The following is a 23,770-nucleotide window of genomic DNA, read 5'->3' on the forward strand; positions in this document are numbered from 1 at the left end:
GCAAAATGCAATGTAAGGGGCAAACCCCCAACTTCACTCCACACAAAATATGAACTACCGACTGCAATTTCGTTAAATGGCATGAAAAAAACACAAAAAAAAACAAAAAAAGAGTAGGGAGCATCACTTGTTCACAGGGGGGGGGGGCTCAATTACAGTGGGGGGGGGGGGGGGAGGGCACGCACAGCCCCCCCCCCTTTGGTTGGAACCCTGGAATGTATTAGTACCTTTGACGTATCGGAAAGTGTACGTGGTTAGGTGAGGTCTCACTTGTACTTCACGGTGAGGACCATTCAAGTTCAAACACCTGTGAGCTTTGAGCATTACTTGTACAGTACATAATTATTGTAACAGAACATTTAGTCCTCGGACGCAAAGACTGGGCTGACTTACGTCATACTGAAGAGGAAATGCATTCCCTTCTCGTCCACTTCTCCGACCAACGCGACCGCCTGCTTCTGCGAATGGACCTTGGCCGCTCTGAAGCTGGGTATCACCGTCATGTCGAACTCCACGCACGGCTGCGTGCCGAATATAGAGTACTTGAAGTGGAAGTAGTGTTCGCCATCGCTGGGCGCCTGGCCATGCTCGCTGCCAGGCCTCTTCTTCACCTTCCTGGGCTTACCAGCGGCGGGCAAGGCCTCATGCTCAGCAGCAGGTGCTCCACGACTTTTTTTCTGGTTTGTAGGCTTGACGACCTTTTCATCCTCGGGCTCTATTTCTGCAAGCAAGATACGAACACAACAGACATGTGCGATATCTTAACCCTTCACCGTTTCAGGTATATATACAGCAAAAACCGACCGTCATTATTCATGCCGTAACGTTTAATCAGCACAATGCACTGAACACAGAGGGGGTCTTCCGAACTTTTCTTCCGCATACTCGCCTAGAATAGGTGGTGTTGTCAGAGAGGAGACCCGCCACCAGAAAGCAACACATCCATATCCAGTCCCTAGTAGAATTCCTTCTTTAAAACCTTTACACTGTGAGCCAAGTGCATGAATTCATGATTTTCGTTCCCACTTTGGGTGTACCGCGATTTTGTTCTTTTAGCATGTGGGGAGACCTAATAGAAGATCATTTTTGATTGTTGTCAGTTTGGGAAGCTTGCAGGGAAGTCAAAATAAGCAATTATCTTAACATACCCCGTTTCCATAGCAACTACATAGCAACTGACATAGCAACATGCTATTTTGAAGGTGTTTCTTACTTTTTTCAGCAGGCAACAGCACTGGATGAAGAAATGTATATCAAGCGTCATTGCAGCTGGGTGAAAATAACTATACGAGCCAAAATTATAGAATTACGCATACCGGCATGTAAGTGCATTGTAGATTATCGCCCATTTGTTCGTTCATGCTTAACCTTTCTAGGGGCTCCCGTAAGAAGACCATAGGTCTGTGGGAAACACCCTAGTAAAGTAAATAAAATAATAATAATAATAATAATAATAATAATAATAATATAAAGTACGTGCACATTTTAAATATTACTTGAAGTGACGATGCACTGGTAGGTAAGTGCACATGAAATGGTGCCGACAACCACGAAATGCATTTCAGGAATGATAATGTACAGAAAAAAACAGGTGGCATTCAATATACAAAGCCCAGCAACAGCGAATTCTCCGGACAACGGCTGGAAAAGACCATCAACAACAACCAGGAGAATCTGGTTTAATCCGGTGCAATGCTCATTACACTTCTACATCTCTATAATATATACATGTACAGTATGGCAGAACAATGTTTTAAAAAGAAGTTGCTGGATACAGGATTTGTATATTTGCACTCATATAACTGATCAATGTAAAGTTACTTCGTAAGTACTGCTGTATTGCTTCCTAACTGAAGTGCAAAGAGTAGAGCAATGACTGTAACCAGTAACGTAAGAGGACCACAGGGGGTATACTGGTAGATACAGATCTGTAGTTTATTTGAATTATAATTAATTATTTTGAAACATTACCCATTGTACATGTATGTAGAGAACACAAGCGGAAAGATACATGCATATTCATGTTAATCATATTCTGAAGCACTTCAGTATAAAAGACCGAAACAGTTATTAGCTCTCCGGAGATAAGGTACATTGTACGTTCTACATGTACATGTATTTCTGCTCCAACAGATTACAAAAACCTTTAGTTTAGCTTGACTGATCAGCAGCAAGCATGCTAGCACACTGATATGATGGGTATGATGATGTTCGTACTGCCACTGCGCTGCACTAGCACTGCACACAATACTATAGAAACCACGAAAAAACATCGTCATGATGCGGCTGCCAGCTGGGTTTGCACCACCGTACATTTTAGCGAGGTCAGTGGTGCAACAGGAGTCCGCTCCAGCTCTTGTGACCTTGGTTCTTGTCGATGGCGGCTATTGATTTGGTCAAAGTAGTTTCTCCCTTCTATTTGGGCATGTTCGTGCCTGATTTGGAAGTGAAAACAAGCTGAATTCGTATCTAGTCGAGTAGATGAAACGAACTGGGGGGAAAAATTGCGGTACGCTCAAGGTCGGAACGAAAAAATATTCTAACAGGATTTTTGGTGCCTGGCTCACAGTCTACTTTCTGCATGGACAGTCTGGATTAGGTGATGCCTGTATGCATGTCAATTTTGATGATATTTGCACCCCCCCCCCCCCCCGACACGTTAGCTACGTGTACCCCTTTATGCACACATGGACATACATAGTTTTATGTACACTTACGCGCACACATGCATACACACCCACCCTTAAACACACACACGTCTGCGCAAACAGATATAAACAGACATGCACACACCACCGTCACTCCTCCTGCGGCAAACCCTGGTCAATGTTTCAAAGAAGGTTCAGAGAGCGCCCCCCCCCCCCCCTCTACCCTGACCCCATCCTCACTCTGAATGGGACATCGGTCTAAAGATTCTCAACTGACTTACTTTTAGGAGGTGGATACTGCACGGTGACCTGGAAGACCATAATGAAGGTTGCCTCAACCACCTTCTCTTCTTCTTTCCCATTTCTTTTTCGGTCCCTCTTTTTGTCGGGCTCCTTTGGCGCTGTCGTACGTCCTGGTTTAGTTCGTTGTCCTTTCTTTGCAGCTTGACCTTTCTTGGCTGGTGGGAGGCCAGCAGCCCGTTGCCCAGGTCCACCTCGTATGTTCTTATCGGAGGTTGCACCCTGCCGGCCGGGTCTGCTTAGGTCAGAGTGTACGTGCACTGTCGCACGGGACTGCCACGTGTCACCGTCCTGTCCAGCGGCTCTAGCTCCGCTGCGATGAGGTGATGCTGTAGCTTCTTGCTCGGCAGTATACGTTGCTTCTTCTTCTTCTTCTTCTTCTTCTTCTTCTTCTTCTTCTTCTTCTTCTTCTTCTTCTTCCTCTTCATCTTCATTTTCTTCTTCTTCTTCATCATCATCATCATCATCATCATCATTGCTGGATTCAGGCTCTACGGTCTCTTGTTCATCAGACCCTGGGGATTCAGTGCGCTCGTATAGCACGGGACTTGGAGACGGTGTCACTACAGCCTCCGCTTCCTCCTCCTGCCGCTTGCCTCTCACGTTACGAGGTGTTGCCGTGACAACTTGCCCCATGGGCTTGGGAGCTCGAGGGCGAGATGTCATGCCATCTTCTTCGCCGTGGTGTGCGGCTTGCGGGCGCGGCAATGCCGATGGTGCGGCATATTCCCCTCCGGCGATCATTGCATCCAGACCGCCTGGTGCTGTGTGTTCTCCACCACTGGATGTTGCCTTTTGAGCCACTGATACAAATTCCTGTTCACTGCCCTGCTCAGATTGAGAGTCGGAATGTGCAGCCTTCTGCTCTTTGCGCCTTGAACCTGCTTGATGAGTTTGGAGTCTCCGTCGTCTCCTTCTGACCCTCCCAGAGCTAATGGATGTCAATGAGTAAGCTGATCCTAGCAGGTCATCAGATGACCAGGACTCCTCCGTTCCACCTGATCGTCCACCATCAGACTCTGGCTGCATGTCTTCAGCATTGTCTGCAGCACCGATCGGGAAGTCTTTGCAGCGTGGTGTCAATTCTCTTGGAACAGTCACTCCGCCGTCATCTGTATCTGCACCGTTGACTGCTGTTTGCGGTGCTGTGGCTTCGATGACTACCTCAGGTGGACGATGCCGCTGTCGCTGTTTTTTCTGCTGCTGCTGCTTGTGCTGCTGTTGTTGTTGAGGATGTCGGTTAGTTTCTTGTACAGCAACTGGTTTGCTGACCAGACCAGCGGCCTCCTCTGCAGTGCCTTCCCAATCACCCGCGTACAGTATTCCACCATTCCGTCTTGAAGGCTGATGGTAATTGTCAGGATAAGGTGCCGTATCTCTGCTCTTGTGCAGCCCCTTCGCTTTCTTCTTGGTCTTGGTCCTTTCCTGTGGCATCTTCAAATGATCTCTGGATGTTCTAGAACACATACGTATAAACAAATCAAGCCAGGTTGCTCAGGTAGTCTAACTGCAGTAAAAGGCTGTGCCCAGCCCAACACAACAACACAGGAGTATATAGTATGGCCGTGAAACTTCACTTACTGTACAGTGTAGCATTGTATTCTGGATATTCTATTGGTACAATCATGTAGTATGCACTTCTCTTAGCATTGGACTCTGTGTTGAAGATGCTGCACATTCTAAATTATGGTCCCCATGCACCATGGGACCCACGATATCAAACCAGCATATGTGGGGATTACCCTATTTAAAATTCAGTAATAAAAATAATAATGAGTTTCACAGTACCCACTGCTGCTGTGCAGGGGGCTATGAAGTTCAAGAGCTATGGGTCCACAGAACATGTGCCACGGCACTCCCCGATCAAACATGGCTGTTTGTTTGCGCCGGAATGCTTCTATTGCTTGCCGGCAGCCCGCTTCTACGTCAACACATTGAAATCTGACGGACTACACTACTTTGCCATATTAGGCATGTGTAGACCAGACCAGTTTTCACTCAAGAAATCACGGCAAAACTACTGTTGTGGGCATTGAAATCGGGTGGTATGATCGGGTGGTATGATCGGGTGGTATGATCGGGTGGTATGATCGGGGCCGGCGCCCTTACTGCCTTAGCACCTACTTACACCCACTGCAACACTGTAAAATGGACCCGCGGTGCTCACGGCTGCGAGGCCAGCGCCCCGTGGCCGCTTGACTTCTCAACGGATTGCAATGTCAACAACAGTAGCTTCGTATTCACAGCACGTACCGATTCTTCGGGAGAACATTCACATGCCTTACACTCATGAGTATCTTACCCGGGCCTCGAAGTTACGGCCACCTCATGCTGGCAATCTGTAGTGGAACTCTACTACTCTTCCAACCTCAAATTTTGAGGAAATAGTGACGTCATATTCCAGATCTTTGGCCCCTTCCCCATTGAAACATCATGCAATTCAGATTCACGGCCATTTCAAAGTTATAGGCAGTGCCCGGTCCCGGACCGCCCGGATAAGCGACATACTGTAAACCGTGAAATTATTGCGATGGTCTAATTTCTGCGAAATTCGCGACCGCATGGAAATCGCGAAATTTAGACAGCGCGAAAAGGAGATCCATGAAAGGTTTAGCAAGAATGGCACCGGTTTAGCAAGAATGCCATTCTGCAATCGCAAAATTAAATCCTCGCAAACCTGTCCGGATTCTGAAAACGCGAACTAAAAACGCCGCGAAAATTTCACGCTTTACAGTACCCCCCTACTCGGCTCCAATCTGCCATGGGCCTGTGCGTGCCAGGTTCCCATTCGGTTGCGGGGCGGGGGCGCTTTGCTTTCAAGGGTAAGGGTGCTGTTTTATGGAATGCCCTCCCCAGCGACATCCGTGCCATCCATCACGCTCGGCAGTTTCGCACGCAGATAATCCCCTATCCCTGTGCCCTGTAGATGCTGAAGACAAGCGAAATCTTCTGTTTTCTGTTCTCTTTCTGTTGTGCCCGATCTCCCTCTGATGCACCGCTGACTCTACGCTGAAGATCTAATTCTCATTCTCATTATAATTTTCATATTCGCTTTCATGTTATTGGGTTCTATGCCCGTTAGAATTGGCGAATCAAAATAAATACAAACACACAAACAAGAGGGTGTGATCAATTCAATTCCCAATTTACCCTCCAGGCATTGAAATGAGTACAACTCTCATGTACACGTACCATGATCACCACGCGTTATCTTGGGTACAGATTGAAGAAACATTGATGTTCGCTGCTCTTAGTTAGTTACTTGGCAAACCGTACCACTTTTGCTTACTTTGTTCAGTAGTTTGGGAACTTGAGAAGTTGAGGCTGTGGCTGCTCAAGTAATTTATGGCAGAACGGGTCGCCAGTGTGCACCGGTGTCTCGTGACAGACTCAGTGCTATCGGCTCGCACAGGTCCGCTCACTGGCCAGCCACTGATTGGAGGAAATCAATACTACTAGTCGGATGTCCAAGGACAGTTAGATGTTGCCGGCCTCGCTACCCCGTGGCCGGTGGCTGTTGTTGATTGGTTCGCCTTCGTTGCCGGCCTCGCTACCCCGTGGCCGGTAGCTGTTGTTGATTGGTTCGCCTTCTCTTCGGTGAAGTCTTCATCAGCTTACCACGCGTACTGCTGTGCACGGCGGGGTCATCTCAGTGTGGACGTGGCATAGCTGGAGCGGCAGCAACGCTCGGACTCATCATCATAATCATCATTGAAACCCGTCAGCAGTTCATGGTCGTGACTGCGAGTATTCTCGGTCCTCTCACTGTCTCAGCCTTCATGCACGCCTAACTCAGTAACTGCACTGTACCTTTGCCAACTAACTGTTACTTTCGCATTCGCCGTTCACGCATAGTTCCGCTAGCTGCTCAGAGTGTTGGACTGCACAATTTAAATGTACAAGCATACAATGTAGTTATTGAAAAGATATCTCCTGCTCGGCGGACGTGCCATTACTCTTTCCAATTGACCAAGTAGTCCAGGGATAAAATTCAAATTGGGTGGATTCACAGCGCAGCAGTCTGTAACCAGGGAGTATTTTAGTGTGACATTTTCAATTTTAGATCATTCAAGAGCGATCGCAAGTGGCAGCAGGTCGGCTGCTGGCACTGTTATGATGTTACATGTTGTACACATTCTATGGTCGTATCGGCGTGTCTGCTGTCACTCCCGAGTGTCAGCTGCAGCCTATACACGCGCCTGGGCGATGGAAGACTTTCGGCAACAGCTAGCAGGGTCCAGGCCCAGGCCAGGGCCCTAGACCAGCGTCCCTTATACTAAGTTATAGTACCTAGTACCTATGACTAAGCGCTATGTCCTTTACTTGCTTTTTGGCTTTAGTCCTTCGCGGTCATAACCCTGGCCGGCCCTAGCCCTGGCCTGGTGGTTGGTTCAAATAATAATATTAATAATTTACAATGCCAATGCCAATGGTTGACAAGCTCTGCACCGCGCCGGTCTGTCGCAAATCTCAGTCATGGCATGCATGACCATGAATGTCCTTGATGACAGTCTGTGCTTGATCAGCGCTCCTGCACGCCATGTCCATGGTCACCATTGTTATGGTAGCGCGCTGTACACCATGGTACACTTGGTAGATCTACAACTAACTACAAGACTTTTTTTCTTTTTTTTTTATATTCTTCGGAAAACACTGAATTGAGACAAAATATGACGCCATGCTAGACTAATGTCAGTAATCATGGTAATGACTATGTGGAAGGTAATACCGCAGTAATGAGAGTTCACATAATAATACTTAATAGCAGCAATTCATCATGTATCGTGTTTCAAGACTGTGTTCGAAACTTCATAGCAGTTTCTCCAACTGCAAGAATCGTGCAATATTGTAGGGAGAGTCGGCTACAGCTTGACTGACGGATGAAGACGACTGAAGAGCTGCAGAGTGGCGGCTTTGTGCTCTTCCTGGGCAGTCGAAAAGGAAGTGTATTGCATCCTCGACGACGCCAGGGCAGAAGACACAGTGAGGCGAGTCTGCAGCTCCAATGCGGTGGAGGTAGCCATTCAGAAGACTACAGTGGCCGGTCATCAGCTGGTTCAGCTTGCAGGACGCTTTCCGTGTCCGAAGGTCACCGAGCTTCTTGGTGTCGAGCAGTGGTGGCGGGTACCGTGTTGCCTTGCGGACTGCAGTCTTGGTGGCTTGCACTGGAAGACGGACGTGACCCTGGGGAACCTGGGTACCAGCCGCAGCCAGGCGATCTACTTTGTCATTGAGGAATAAGCCACAGTGACTGCTAACCCAGACAAGGTGGATGCTGGTAACAAGCTGGCTAATGCTCTTGATAGCCTCAAACACAGGAATCGTATCTGGGCTCATACGGTACGGATCGCCGGCAACAAAATCAGTCAACGAACGACTGTCCGTAACGAGGATGAGGTCTGGCAGCGAGGGTTGATCATCTGTGTTGGTGAGGCCAGCCGTAAGTAGATCTCCTGCCGCAGAGAGACCGGCCACTGCTGCAGTTACCTCGGCGGGGAAGTTGCTACCACGCCTGCAGGATCGCTTCCACTGCACACTTCACTGTCTTCAGAGCGTTGGCCATCAGTTGACCAGGGTCAGGGAGCCTACACAATCATACTGCCACACTGGTATGTGTAGGGCTCCCTGTACATCATGGACATGGTACCATAACCGGTATGATTACGGTATGTACCGTCGTGACGTAACACACTGCACAGGCTGATGAAAAAAATGAAAAAACCCTGCAGAGCTAAAAGTACATAAATTACTCTTGATGCATCGCTTTTTGATGCATCGCGATAATTTTTTTGCCAAAAATTATTATTATTTTGCTAAACTATGAAAATAATCGTACGGACAAATCTTCACTTTCTCAGTTTTTTGTTTCTGTTTGCTTGTTGTGAATAATGAGTTTGGGGAGGCCATTCTCACAACTAATTATTTGTCGCAATTTTCATTCTCTGAAAAGCAACTTCATCATCTCTAGAACCATGTCTTCATCACCTGATGCCAAGAGGCCCGCATGGAATAGGGAAGAGGATCTCCCGACTTTGATCAGTAATGAGTGGGCGATGGTGGACGGTCGTGACGCGATCAAGAAGACATACAACTTCTCTGATTTCAATGCTGCTTTCGGATTCATGACGAGAGTTGCACTGAAGGCCGACCAGATGAACCATCACCCAGAGTGGTTCAACGTCTACAATCGCGTTGAGGTCACGCTTAGTACTCACGACGTCGGTGGACTATCTGCCAGGGATGTGAAACTGGCGAAATTCATGGATAAAGTGTACACGAATTGAACAGTGGACAGTGAATGATTAATGGTAGCTGGCTGAGCTGATTTGTGTTGAGAAGTTGCCAGGGGTTCACCCATCCTTCCTATGTGGAGTATCACAGACTATGCCCGAGTCATGCACATCTCTTGTGAGTTACATTAATTTTCATCGATGACATTCATCCAGCGTTGTTTTGTATTGTTTTTTTTTAGTAGTTTTAGCGTTTTTATTTAAAAAATAATTCTTGCGAAGACTAGCTAGCAGGCCAGCATTCTATATTTCTAGTGCCTTTGTGCATACACCCTTTCATCCACGTGAGGCCTGATGATGATGGTGACGTCCTCCTTTTGCCTGCAATTACTAAGTGGCCACGTGTTGTCCGCTTTACGAATACTATGGCTATACAAGGATGTGCGATTTGACAAGGTCTGGGTCGGGAGAAGAAAGCCATGACCTTCGATCGAGTCTGATTGCATGATAGGAACGGTCCAGTCTTAGCAGCTTGGGAAAGGTTCTCTGAGCCAGTCTGTTTGTCTGAAGTATATGATCAAGAGCGGGGGCGTCGGACACGCTACAAGTACGGTCACTACCGTATTGGCTGTACCACTCTTCGTCCCACGTGCCCTGTGAAGCAATAAAAGCCACTGAACTGATTTGGGCTCTAAAATTCGAAAATTTTCAGAGAAGCAACCCAACCCCACAAGTAATTGTACTTCAAGTGGTTGACTGTACATGTACCAGCCTAAAATACCTTGCAATGCCCCTGATCAAGACTCTATAGCCAACAGCATGACACACCATGTGCTACTAGTAACTGTGAATTGTTTCCATGGATACTGGGACAGCTGAATGGCACGCTGTCTTGATGACATCATGCACCTTCATCAGCACATTGCTGTGAATGGAAAATCCCGCTACGTTTCAAAAGCGCCAGCTAGCCGTTGGACTGTACTGAAGTCTGTGCACCCAGAGTCTGTGGTTGGCACCAGAGTTTGAACACATCAAGCTAAAGTGTGCATGCTGACGCTGCCCGTCGCGTGGTCATTCAGCGTACGAATACAGCTGGGTATGATGTACTATGATGAGTTACGCCATGAAGGCAGTGTGACACACGCTGACCCATAATCACAATTGCGTACAGTAGGATCGCACGCTGAGGAAAGTCCAGCCTAAAAATTTAATGATAAAATGGCATAAAAATGCCATAGCCTTTCAAGTTGATATTGGCAGTGTTGGTTTTCTGGCCACTTTTGTAATACATCTGAATGTAATATTTGCCTACTTATGATTCAAGCGGTAGTTTGGAGGCGGAGAAAAACAGTTTCGCGATCTGCACCTTCGCATGCAAAGACGCACATCCACACAATTCAGTAAACATCTCCTTCTATCAAACGTTTTCTTTCCCTTCTCTTCAGGATAGTACAGGGAATGTTGGAAATTTGGAAAAACACATAACTATAGAGAAAGAAAGAAAAAAGTCAACACTTCAACATAGGCGATATAATGTTTTAAACAGTGTTTAAAAAAACTAAAACAAAAGCTGCAAGTTGTAGACAAACACGTTGAACACATCATGAAACACTTGTCACACTTTCACGAGGTGTGACACCAAACAACTGCAACGATAACACTTTCTCCTTCTGTACTCATATTACAACTCCTGCTGTAGTATCGCCTCCGGCGATGGGCGTCAAATGGTCCCAAATGGTGTGCAGGTGTGTGTGTGTGTGTGTGTGTGTGTGTGTGCACTCACTGGTTACCCCTACACTCACTGGTTACCCCAGCAAGTGTAGGGTGTGCATAGGTAACTGTCTTGGCCGTCCTATTCCGATGTATTCGGTGTGGTGTAGACCAGGTGTGCATTGGGGGGTCGATTCACATGGCTTCGCCAGTTGTGTGGATTAGACAGTTATCTGGCGCTTGTCTTGATCTGTCTCAATCAGAATCAGATCCGCTATCTTTGCTATAAAGAGAAAATCTGTGGGTGCACATCCGGTGCATTTGCAGATTTGCGTGCTTCTCTTGCGACGGGCGTATGCATGGTACATGGTGTGCGTGCATGTGTGTGTGTGTGTGTGTGTGTGTGTGTGTGTGTGTGTGTGTGTGTGTGGCTGACTGTGTGTGTGTGTGTGTGTGTTTGACTGTGTGGGTGTGTGTGTGTGACTGTGTGTGTGTGACTGTGTGTGTGTGTGTGTGTGTGTGTGTGTGTGTGTGTGTGTGTGTGTGTGTGGTGTGTGTGTGGTGTGTGTGTGTGTGTGTGGTGTGTGTCAGCTGTGTGGTGGATACCAGGCTAAAAATAGTGGCGGTCAATTCATCAGCCTTGCAAGCTGTTGAATGGTGTAATCCCAGCACAAGTTGCTATGTCTATCATAGCTGTTCGCTATCATCGCTATCATCGCTTCCGCGATGAGGTCTGAGATGTGTGTGTGTGTGTGTGTGTGTGTGTGTGTGTGTGTGTGTGTGTGTGTGTGTGTGTGTGTGTGTGTGTGTGTGTGTGTGTGTGTGTGTGTGTGGCAACAGCCAGTGCATGCCGGAGTATGTGGTGTGATGTGTGTGTGGGAAAAAAAAAAGAAAAAAAAAAAAGAAAAAAGAAAAAAGACCAAAAATAGGGATTCACTGGCCAGAAAAAGTCACTTCAAATAGCTGTATGGTGTAGACCAGGCTGAATAGTGACGGTCAATTCTTCAGCCTTGCAAGCTGTTGAATGGTGCAATCCCAGCACAAGTTGCTATGGCTTCTGCCGTAGCATTGCTATCATCGCCTCCGGCGATGGGCGTCAAAGGTCAAAGGTGTGTGTGTGTGTGTGTGTGTGTGTGTGTGTGTGTGTGTGTGTGTGTGTGTGTGTGTGTGTGTGCAATCCTGTTTCTTCGGATTGTTGTGTGGCTTTGAAAAAAAGCCCGTTGAGTGAGTAGACGGATACCCAATGTGCGTCGTCCATGCGCATACGCGTAGCTACACATCGCGTTTCGCTGTTGTATTTTTTTTGCCAGTTACGCATGCTACCCCACTTTACTTCACCCCGTTCATTTTACCACGGAGTACAGTCCGGTCCTCTTTTATCCGGAACCCTCGCCATCCGGAAGAGAATCGTTGGTTACCGATTTACAGCATATGTCATGCATAGTATGCGTGTTCGATTATCCGGTTCCCTCGCCTATCCGGATATTTTTGTGGAAACGGATGTCTGCGGTTAGGCTAGGTCTGACTGTATAATAAAAGCAGGATTCACAGAAGCTTTTTTGCGATGTGATGCACAATGCAACGCGATCTGCGACGGCGACGTGTGATGCTAACTCGTGAAATGCCATTTACAGAAAAAGTCAGCGATGTGACGTCGCTTTGCTGATTTGGCGCAAAGTTCAATGCAGGTGAGTACGTGACCTTGGTGTTTGCGTGGCTGCGTACAACTTTTATAAATATACAAGCGACTCTTGAACCCTTTGTACAACTTTGGTGCAAAAAGGTCCAAATTGTACGTCACATCGCGAAAGTTGCCCAAGAAGGATGCGATTTGGGGATTTCCAGGTTTCGCGTGTGTTGCGTCGCGCATCACATTGCGCTTCTGTGAATCCCGTTTTAAGCGCGATGCACAATATCACTTCTGCAATGCGATGAGCGAAAGTCTTTTTCGTATCGCGCAAAGAGTTTTCGATGCACAATGCATGGCACATCACAGCGCCATCCCGCAGGGCACGCCCAGTCCAAAACCGTACGCGAGCTGTCACGTGGGTCTGCCACGTAGAAAGAGATGCGCGTCGCTCGCGCTCGTTGCATACGTTGAACTGGACTCAACTTCCCGCGATGCAACCTGTGACCACCCGCGATGCGACCTGCGACAACCCGCGATGCGAAGTTTTGCAGAAAAACTCTCGATCGCATCTCATTTCGCGTACAGGAAACGCGTCGTATTGCGAAAAGCGACTTGAGCTCAACTTGTTTGGTCCATCGCACGACGATCGCGCGATGATTTTCTCCGGTGCGAAATGAAGTAAAGCCGCACTGGCTTTTTGGGGAGGTGAATTTCGAGTGTTCAAAGTGCGGCTTATGCTCCGAAAAATACGGTACTTCGAAGTACATGTACATGTTTTCATTGTTTTGTAATTTCAGAAAGTGTCGGTGCAATTTTTGTTACTTTTGGTACATCTCTTTCATACCTAACATATCAAGCAGCTCAAACATTGACACACGTCATCCAATAGTGAACTTCTTTTCTGTACAAATTCATGTTACCTGGTCCGTCAGTGCCCCTTTACCTATCATTTTGAGCGCCTAAAAATTTTCAAATCAGAGTATTCTGTTAGGAAATGGCAGTGATAACAGTTGCGAAAAGACCGTGTGAAAGAAGAGCTATGTTTTAGCACGAAAATGGCAATGGTAGCAGTAAAGAGAGAAGAAAACGAAAGAAGAGCTTACAGCTGTCTGTTCTACCAGGACTTGAACCAAGGACCAGCAATGCTCTAATTTCCCGGTTACAAAATAGAAAAAAATCTTTAAAAAATTCTAAAAATCAGCTTAAAGGGGAAGTTAAGGCAAAAATTAAAATTTCACCAGTTGTAGTCTTCGGGGTGCTGAGTCGAATGGTCGTGGTCCGAGGAAGCTGAGACGCTCCCTTCCTACTTGAATCCCAATCGAACTCGCGCACTTCCACCGAAACTGGGTGACTGCGCCCTACGAGATGGGGATTTGTATGCAAAATGTCACTAAAAGCGCCATTTCGTTCTTATAAAAGCACGGATGACCGCGATTGGCCCATATGTTGTAGTCTTTTGGACGCTGAGTCGACTGGTTTTGGTCCGAAAAGGCTGCGATGCAGCGTTCGCCCCTAATTCCCAATCGAACATGGTTGAACAAGCGGTCACGTGCTCCTGCGTACACCAGTCACCTGGTCACCGTGCCTGCAGGGTACAACTTACTAGCCTGTTTTGACCTTTTTTGGGTGCAGTCCTGTCACTCGAGTTGAACCTTGGTGTGAAAGTTGTCGCCTGCTGGCGTGGTGACCAGGTGATTTTGGCACCCAGGAGCACGTGACCGCTTCTTCAACGATGTTCGATTGGGAATAAAGGAGGAACGCTGCATCGCAGCCTTTTCGGACCAAAACCAGTCGACTCAGCGTCCAAAGGACTACAACATATGGGCCAATCGCGGTCATCCGTGCTTTTATAAGAACGAAATGGCGCTTTTAGTGACATTTTGCATACAAATCCCCATCTCGTAGGGCGCAGTCACCCAGTTTCGGTGGAAGTGCGCGAGTTCGATTGGGATTTAAGTAGGAAGGAAGCGTCTCAGCTTTCTCGGACCAAGACCATTTGACTCAGCACCCCGAAGACTACAACTGGTGAAATTTTAATTTTTGCCTTAACTTCCCCTTTAACATGATTTCCTAGGGGACTGCACCAGTCAGTCTGAAGTGCAAGAAAAGGCGCAGAGCAGATGTATCAGGGTTAAATTATTTTGCCAAGTTTCGTGCTAGCCGCTACAATATGATCCAATGCCATTAATAGGCAGCTAAATACTGTAAAAGCCATAGATATAACGAAGTGCAAACTCTAGGCTTCTAGTTGGTAGGGTTTGTAAGAAAGTTCCTCAAGCGCTGTCTCCACTGGCATTCAACACCTCTTGCGACCAACTGCAAGCGGAGGAAAAACATATGAACACTATGATCAGGAACAAAATATTTCTGACCATGGAGCTGCACTGCATTTGAACGTGAACACGCCTGTATTCCTAAGTTCTAAACCCAAACTGCAAACATGACGTCATCGTAGAATGACGGTTACCTGCAGTTTTTGCCTGAGGGCTCCGCCACTGCTGCTCTACTGGTTCATGGTAAGTGCTGAAGTTCCAGCTTGCAGCGGTTCCACTCACACTCGACATTCACGGCACCGCGATAGCACGCGGGGTCACGCATTCCAGCCCTTCAGATACAGGTGGCGGTGGGGATGGAACACTAGTGTCCATTATAGTTGGAGAACAAGCAATACTAATAGTAATAGCAAAGAATCATAACTACTGGAACTACATGTATTGGCTGGGTACTCACGTGGGGTGTTGCCTTCCCAGCTATTGGACACTGACTTCACGTGCAACACCATCGTGGCAGTGCGGCATGGAGTCTTACATGCGGATGATTCGTAGACTCCAACAAAGCGTAGCAGTTGACCGCTGACACCGGCCTACAGTAGCACAACGAATACGCACACCTTGGATCGAACCGATGCACACTGCGGCGTGCTAATGTGACATTCCAATCTTGAATTATCTCGGACATTGTGCACCGTCCCAAAGTGACCTACCTTATCATGCTTTGTATTTTGTATTATATAGTATTATTTTACTTGGGCATTCTCAACAGACCCTAATGTCTTCTTACAGAGTGCTCACGATGCCAACTACATCCAGACAATTGAATGGAGTCCAAGACTCAAGGCGAAACACAGCCGCAGCGTTTGAGAAGATTGTCCTTGCAACAAGTAAAAGCAGAATGCACGTAGCCTCGCGAAGTGCACACGTGGCAGCAAGTTCTCGAGGGTTCACACCACCACCGGGTATATTCCACCTGTCACCCTTTTTGTTACTTACAAGTTACAAGCAGAACCTAGAAGAGCAGAATACGAAGGGGAAAGGAGACACGCATGTATGATGTACATGTTTGTACCAGTCTGTTGCAGGAATGCAGCACAGCTCACTTACAAAACAAAATGCAGAGAAAGAGAGAGAGAGGGAGAGAAAGAGATGGGGATGTGTCTTTCTAGTTGTACAAGTACTAGTAGATGGTAGGATTGGGTGTGCGGCTTCCTGCCAACTGACACTTGCCTGACTGCCAGTCGTCTGAAGCACAGGAGAAAGCGCCAGACAGCCGTTGCAACTCATATTGAGCCCAACAAGTGTCAGTTAGTCGGTAGGAAGCGTGGATTCCAGCTTAACTTAAAGGGGAAGTTAAGCCTAAAATCAAATTGTCACCAGTTGTAGTCTTCGGGGTGCCGAGTCGAATGGTCTTGGTCCGAGGAAGCTGAGACGCTCCATTCCTCCTTTATTCCCAATCGAACTCACGCACTTCCACCGAAACTGGGTGACTGCGCCCTACTAGATGGGGATTTGTATGCAAAATGTCACTAAAAGCGCCATTTTGTTCTTATAAATGCACGGATGATCACGATTGGCCCATATGTTGTAGTCTTTTGGACGCTGAGTCGACTGGTTTTGGTCCGAGAATGCTGCGATGCAGCGTTCCTCCTTTATTCCCAATCGAACATGGTCGAACAACCGGTCACGTGCTCCTGCGTACAACAGTCACCTGGTCACTGTACCTAGCCTAGCGCCTGCAGGGTACAACTTACCGCCTGTTTGACCTTTTTTGGGTGCGCTCCTGTCACTCGAGTTGAACTCGAGTTGAACCTTGGTGTGAAAGTAAGTTGTCGCCTGCTGGCACGGTGACCAGGTGACTTTGGGTGCTCAAATAATTTAATTTTTCGACATCGGCAAACTTGATGTACCCATGCCACTAAAAGTACCATAACTTTTGCGACCAATTGTCCGATGTACGCAAATGACGGCCCATTGGAAAGGTCTTGAGCGAGGCTATTTATTGACATGTGATTGAATTTGATATTTAGAAAACTGTATTGTACTCAAATTCTGAACGAGGAAATGGTAATGTTCATAAACCAGACTTTTGAATGTGATTTTTGGTAGCGCAACTATCAGATTTTTCCAACTGATTTTTTGCTTTCAACTCGCTGTCACTCGCTGTCACTACATGTACTTCCTCCGCGTCATTAAAATTGTCGCTTCGCACATCGCAATGTTTGTGACTTGGCTCGTCTTAGTCAGACTGTCGGAATCGCTGTTTTCTGTGTTCGAACATTGGTGCGACCCTTCCTGCGCAATGTCTACTTGTTACTGAAGCCGTTGTGGTCTCGAATGCTGAGCTCTCTTCCGCACCAAGCAAATTCATCGCGCTCTGCACCATTCCGCCCCAGAGCGCATATCGTTTTTCTGGAGTTCGTGCCGTCCCACATCGTTCGCGTGGGCATTTTATAAAGACTGCAAGCTCGAGTATAAGGATCCTGGTATCCCTCCTGAATACGAAATGCTGAGGTTCACAATGGCAAGAACAAAGTGTTCTAACTGATGTTTTGCTTTCAACTCGCTGTCACTACTTGTACTTGATCATAGTTCACTGTGTTATTACAATGTCATGTACTTCCAAGTACATGATGATTGTACTTTCATGTGCCAGGACAGAGTAGGGTCCGGCGGATTCTGCCGGCAGAAAAATTGGCAGAATTCGGTACTTTTTCTGGTAAGTTTCATGCATGTTTGGTATGTGGATAAAGAAATGGAGCAGAATTCGAGGAATTGCCCGCCATAAGGTTTGTATGGTTCCGCCAATTTCACTTCTTTTCGAGCAGAATCTGCCACCCGTTTTCGAGCAGAATCTGCCACCCGTTTTCGAGCAGAATCCGCTGGTCCCTAGGACAGAGGGTTATCCATTATTGTCATGGCCTCGACTTGTTCTATTCTGATTTTCCGGGAACATTCCAATCAGTTGTTCCGCCAAACCGAATGAAAACGATTATTCACGAAAGTGTACTAATCTGTTGTTTCGGGTTCTCGAAACCCAAATTATGCCACGGCTTCTAAAGGCGTTGCTGCCCCCTCGACTCCCTGCCATTGAACACCTCAGACACTGTTTCTGATTTCTGCCAACAGAAAAGTGGCAGCCCTCTGCTACTATCCTGTTTGTGAAGCTACCACCATCCATTGCACTTGCTTCCTCTAATACCTGTTTCTACACTTCTCCACTTACCAGAAGCAAGAGTATGCTCTTGGGAGTTTATTTTTGCCAGAAGTTGTAAGGGTAGTTTTGCCTTCTTGCCTATTTATTATTTAATATGTGAACATATTGTAAGTTGTTACTAGTACTGCAAAGTGCATTAGTCAAATTAAAACTGTTTTCGTGATAAGATCTAGCAAGAGCAGTGTACTCTTGGATCTAGTTTAAAGAGAAAGTACATTTTGTCCTCCAAAGGGAGGGGTATGCTTGGGATTCATGGTTGCTCCATCCTACAGAACAGGTCCTACATTTTCCCTTGACTTGGTAAATCATGGTAAATAGCGCACTAAAAATCAAGATATCAACCATCCATGCATCACATACACAGGAATAATGGCGCACTAGCCAGTGGCTAGAGCGTGTTAGCGCCGCATGAACACCTGCCAGCTGGCAGCTTGATTACACTAATCAATCACGCAGATTCACGTCGCTAATCAGTAATCTACAGCGCAGCTCCGAAACCGGGCCAAGAGAGGTTGCAGCTCACACCTCGTATTTCTTCTGCTCCAAACTTTTCCCACGTGCCTTGCTTTGAGTGTTGCCTTTGTGAAAGTAGAGTTCGCTGCTGTTGCCTGGCTTTCACAGTTTTGCTCCTTGCTTTTTCTTCCCCACCAACACCCACCCTATAGCTGTTGCTCTACGTTAACATGTTGCTATATTCTCTGCAGCCTATGTGGTCTGCACTTGCATCCGCTGTAACTTGCCATATTCAATTCTTTTTAAAAAAACCATACAAATAAAATAAAACATTGGGGAGTGCGGCTGTTCGCTCACAACTGGTTTGCCCTGTTTGCTTGCTTGCGACTCAGTTGCAGAGTCATTGCCTGTTCGCGACTCAGCAGAGTCTTTTCGCGTTGCGACTCATTTGCCGAGTCACGTGACATTGCACCAGTTGTTCGAATCCAGCACTCCACCTATCCAATTTAACTCAACCAGACTATTCTGTGTGTGCTCGTTCATGCGTGTGGTCCGCATGCAGGCGCATGGACATGTCCGGCTGTGTGAAGCACGGGCTAATGCATTATTCGGTTCTTTGGTGAAATGTTGGAGCACCCCCCCCCCCCCCCTCATTCCGGATCCTGCGTAGATCTACGTCCCTGTCGACAGCTTTCAGGCACCTATGACGGTGTCCCGTCACTTCGGAGCGTGACGTCTCGTCGCGCGACATTTCGAAGCGGTCATTTCGAAGACAGTCAGTTAGGAACGGGGACACTTCGGAGTGTGTCAAATTCGGCGCCAGACGATTCGACGAGAACCAGTTCGGAGAATGGCCACGACATCGCCTGTTCATTTCGTCGTCACACCCGCTTTTGCTGGGAGAAAAATCGCACTTCTTTTCGCCTGTTCATTTCACGACTCCCTGCATGGTTTGAACTTTTCGCCTGTTCATTTCACGACTCCCTGGTTTGAACTTTTCACCTCACCCTGGGTGGTTCCTTCACACGATAGAATACTTTCGCCGTCGACATAGATTAGAGACGAGCGGGGATCGGTACGTATTAATGACCACTGGGGCCAGTGCCGGGCAGAGATGGCGGATGTTCAGGAGGCAGGCTTTGCGGTTCAGCCGGTTGAAGGCAAGGAGCACTCCATCCACGTCCGGATTGTGAAAGGTGTCGTTCATGGCGTGTATAGCGGCCTCGATCCCACTCGGTTGGCCAGCACAGAGCTGAAGAGTGCCTGCGGGCCGCGGCAGACTGCACAAGGTCCCCAGTCACTGCAAGGATCCTGGATGGCCTTGCCCAGTATTCTGCGGACCGTCTCTACAATGCCTATGGCCCTATGGGCCTAACGCCAGGCTTCTTGTCCAGCGGGATCAGCCTGGCAGCAGTAAATACCTCTAGTCTAGGGCTGTTGGATCGACGTAAGCCGTGGCACTGCGGCGGGCACAGTTAGCCAAGCTATCACACAGCTCATCCGAGGCACCAGAAAACGCAGTTGTCGGGAATTGCACTGGACCATCAGGTTACGTCTCCGGCAAGATCAAGCGCAGAGGTCTTCGCTGGATACTGCAAACTGTACTAGTATAGTACTAGTAAGTGCGTTCGTCGTTGACAAGACTCGAGCTGAAATGAAGTAACATAGTTGCTTTCTGCAGGTGCAACTGGAAAGAAGGTTGATCATGACATGTAGCGGGTAATTTGCAACACTCCAGGTCATGCGGCAAAATATCGAGGCGAGCGGAGCAAAGAGAATCCCGCCCCCCCCCCCCAAAAAAGAGAAGAAAAAGCGATGACATCGACATACGACGGTTCTACGTCACTTAGGAGCGGGACATTTCGACGAGCGTCAGTTCGAAGAGGTCATATCGTCGAGAACCGTCTCGTCGCGGACACATTTCGAAACCCGTCACTTCGAGGTCCCGTCACTTCGGAGCGTGACGTCTCGTTGCGCGACATTTCGAAGACAGTCAGTTAGGAACGGGGAAACTTCGGAGTGTGTCAAATTCGGCGCCAGACGATTCGACGAGAACCAGTTCGGAGAATGGCCACGACATCGCCTGTTCATTTCGTCGTCACACCCGCTTTTGATGGGAGAAGAATCGCACCTCTTTTCGCCTGTTCATTTCACGACTCCCTGGTTTTAACTTTACACCTTCGTCCTTCAAAAGCAATGTCACCAGACTAATTACCACAGATTCTTGTCGAGGTCGACGATGGCTGAGGAACAACCCGACTATGTTGGCATCACAAGCCGAGGAAGACCGAAGCTGGTTAAATTCGGCTATGGATACGTGCAGGACAAGCGAGGTCGAGACGAGATTGTCTACTGGAAATGCGAGAGCTGCGACGAGTTTGCATGTAACGGACGATTGAGGACAGACGCCGGATTGATAGTAGCTTATGTTGGGAGCCACAATCACGCTCCAGATGCAACCAGAGCTGAGGTTGTGAAGGCGCTCACGGACGTGAAGGAGAAAGCCAAATCCTCCCAAGACTCCAGTCACCACATTGTGACGTCTGCAACCAACGCTGTATCGCAGGAAGCCGTGGTACAACTCCCATCGGGCAACGCATTGAAACGCAAAGTTCAAAGGACACGAGTAACTGCTGGAAATGTTCCCCCGACACCAGCGTCGCTACTGGATTTACAGCTGCCTGACCGTTACCTTAGAGCGCACACCGGCGATGACTTCGTGCTGCATGACGCTGAGCCAGAGGCCGGCCAATTGAGATGCATTGTCTTCGCCAGTGCCGATAGCATGAGTATGCTTCGAGACGCCAAGTCGTTTCATATGGATGGAACGTTCAAATGTGTGCCACTACTGTTCTCGCAGCTGTATACAATTTTGGCAAGGAATGGTGAAGAAGTTCTTCCCGCTGCCTATTGTCTGCTGCCAAATAAGACGTCAGCCATGTATGAAAGGATATTCCAAGCCCTACTTAACCACACCCCAGGTCTCCAGCCCGATGCCATACATTGTGACTTTGAGATTGGGGCGATAAACGCTGCAAAGACCAAGTTCCCTGATGCCAATGTACGAGGATGCTTCTTCCACCTGAGCCAAAATGTGTATAAACGGATTCAAACAGCCGGCTTACAGGAGCGGTACGGCAATGATGTGGCGTTTGCCTTACGGATTCGAATGCTGACAGCCTTAGCGTTTGTCCGAGAAGCCGACGTTCCAGATTCTGGAGGACAAATTTCCCGAAGAAGCTGAGGAAGTTATCACTTACTTCGAAGAGTACTACATTGGACGGCTGAGGAACAACGGCACAAGGCGTACACCCCTATTCAGCCACGCCTTGTGGAACGTGCACAACGATGTGTTAAACAAGCAGCCAAGGACGAACAATGCACAGGAAGGGTGGCACCGTAGATTCGCAAGCCAAGTCAACTGCCACCACCCATCGATTTGGAAGATCATCACCAATATCGCTGATGAAGAGCAGCATGTGCACCAAAGACGGGAGCAGCTTGTTGCCGGCCATGCCGCCCCGGGACGAAAGAAGAGGTATGTGGACCGTGACGCGAAGATCCTCCGAATTGTCCAGTCTAACGACAACCGTGAACCGCTCGAATTCCTCAGAGGAATAGCCCACAACCTTTCGTTTCATGTCAGTGAATAAGCCTTCACCGCGTATACCGCAAGGTATTTTCACCAGAATTTGATTTTAATCATTGAACCAACGAAAAGTATCCACGTTTTCTCATGTGAATTGTTATACGTTGTTCATACATGCCTTCAACTTTAGTCTCCCTCTCTCTCTCTCTCTCACACTGGTGTTTGGTTTGTGATTATGTTGCTGATGGCTTACATGCCTTCTTACTTAAGGAGGTTCGCGACGGTTAGCGCCATGTTGGATTTCCGAATTTTTTTCTGAAAAATAATGCCTTTCGGAGTGGAAAAATGGGACGCGATCATGCACAATCGATTAAAAAAATAAGCAGTTTGACCATGACTTCGCAGCGCGTGCTCGAGTCGAGACAAGATTTGAGGAAGAAGCTCAGCCACTAGTGGACTTGCGGATTTGTTTTGACATCGGCGGTTTTTGGATAGCTTGGTTATCCTGCCGACGTGTCGTGGAGATGAAGACGCGGGAGAGTAATCTGTCACCCACGACGCGGCCTCGCATTCTGCGTACTGGACGATTCAAGAAGTAAAGCCGAGGAGGGGGACGCTTCGCAAGCTCAAACGATCGATCGAGTTCCTTAAAAACCGAAAGGGCGATCTCCACCACCAACGCCACTGGATTCGACTCCCGCGAAGAGGTCGTTCAGTGCCCCTCTTCACGGTCGACGAATCGTTCATCTCAGGTATCTGCCTCAGTGTGGGATTGTCTGCGTGCCAGAATCCTGGATGTGGCAAACCTCTGGCGCTCATTGATTGCGTTGAAGAGAAGAGGTACGGCCTGGGCAGCGTACTTGTCATTCCGTGTCAGCAGTGTGGGATGGAGAATTTTATAGATACAGATAGCCCTGTAACTGCTCAACACCCTGGCCCCCGTGCTTCCACAAGCAACACCAAAGCTGCTTTGGGTAAGTGTGTTTTTCAATCTCATAAGATTTATTCATGATATTTGGGAGTCATTACCACCCTATGGCTATGGAAATGTATGAGCACGCTGCATGCGCGGCGCGCGCGAGCGTGTGTGTGTTTGCATAGACCTGCATGTTTGTGCATGTGTGCACCATACGCATGTATGAACATGCACATGCATATGTGCTCATGTGGACGTGCCCTCGCATACATACTATACACACGTGCATGACCGCTCCCAGGGCATGTTGGTGTGACATTGTGTACTGTAAGACATGTTATTATAACGAGTCGCAAATTTAACGATTGTCCAAAATTCATAGGTTAACGAGAAGATATGTTAACGATCTTGCAGTATTCTGCCATATCCACACACAGCATATATGAAGCAGTACGGCCTCAACGGATCTTATTATAACGAAGAAATGTCATCCGTTAAAACGTTAGATTTGCTTCCTCGTTATATATACATGTCTTACAGTATGCGGGCATCTCCACTCATGCACATGAGTGTGCACATGCATGTGGGTGGGTACGTACACGTGCGTGGATGTATGTGTGTGTACGCGCGCGTGTGAGAGCATGTGTGTATGTGTGTGTGTGTGTGTGTATGCCCGCTGCTTTCGGACTGTGCAAGGCCGCGGTCGTCACCGGTGCTCGAGGACTGGCCCGCGCCCGACTGCCCAGCAGCGGCGTTCAGTCATGTATGTGTGTGTTCTCGCCGGTTGCGTTTGCTCCACCATCT

The 23,770-nt window shown here is 47.8% G+C and overlaps 2 protein-coding genes across 4 annotated transcripts in view; one reads left to right on the top strand and one right to left on the bottom strand.

Annotated features, from left to right (window-relative positions):
- Positions 1–7,050, bottom strand: part of LOC135809295 (uncharacterized) — a 37,037-nt gene extending 29,987 nt beyond the window's left edge. The window contains exons 1-4 of one of the 3 annotated variants that reach the window (XM_065322621.1): positions 6,495–7,050; positions 6,238–6,440; positions 2,930–4,404; positions 394–721 (exon numbers count right to left, since the gene is read on the bottom strand). In XM_065322621.1, coding sequence (XP_065178693.1) covers positions 394–721; positions 2,930–4,382 — 1,781 coding nt within the window. In that variant the 5' untranslated portion in view covers positions 4,383–4,404; positions 6,238–6,440; positions 6,495–7,050. Of the gene's footprint in view, positions 1–393; positions 722–2,929; positions 4,405–6,140 lie in introns of all 3 variants that reach the window. The other 2 variants (XM_065322619.1, XM_065322620.1) reach the window with 2 other exon arrangements.
- Positions 7,051–20,700: 13,650 nt separating this feature from the next.
- Positions 20,701–21,705, top strand: LOC135810445 (uncharacterized). Its single transcript, XM_065323938.1, has one exon. The coding sequence runs from the start codon at positions 20,701–20,703 to the stop codon at positions 21,703–21,705; it is 1,005 nt and encodes a 334-aa protein (XP_065180010.1).
- Positions 21,706–23,770: the final 2,065 nt, after the last annotated feature.

This window comes from Sycon ciliatum, chromosome 2 (assembly GCF_964019385.1).
Source record: "Sycon ciliatum chromosome 2, ocSycCili1.1, whole genome shotgun sequence".
In the NCBI taxonomy this organism is placed as follows: Eukaryota; Metazoa; Porifera; class Calcarea; order Leucosolenida; family Sycettidae; genus Sycon; species Sycon ciliatum.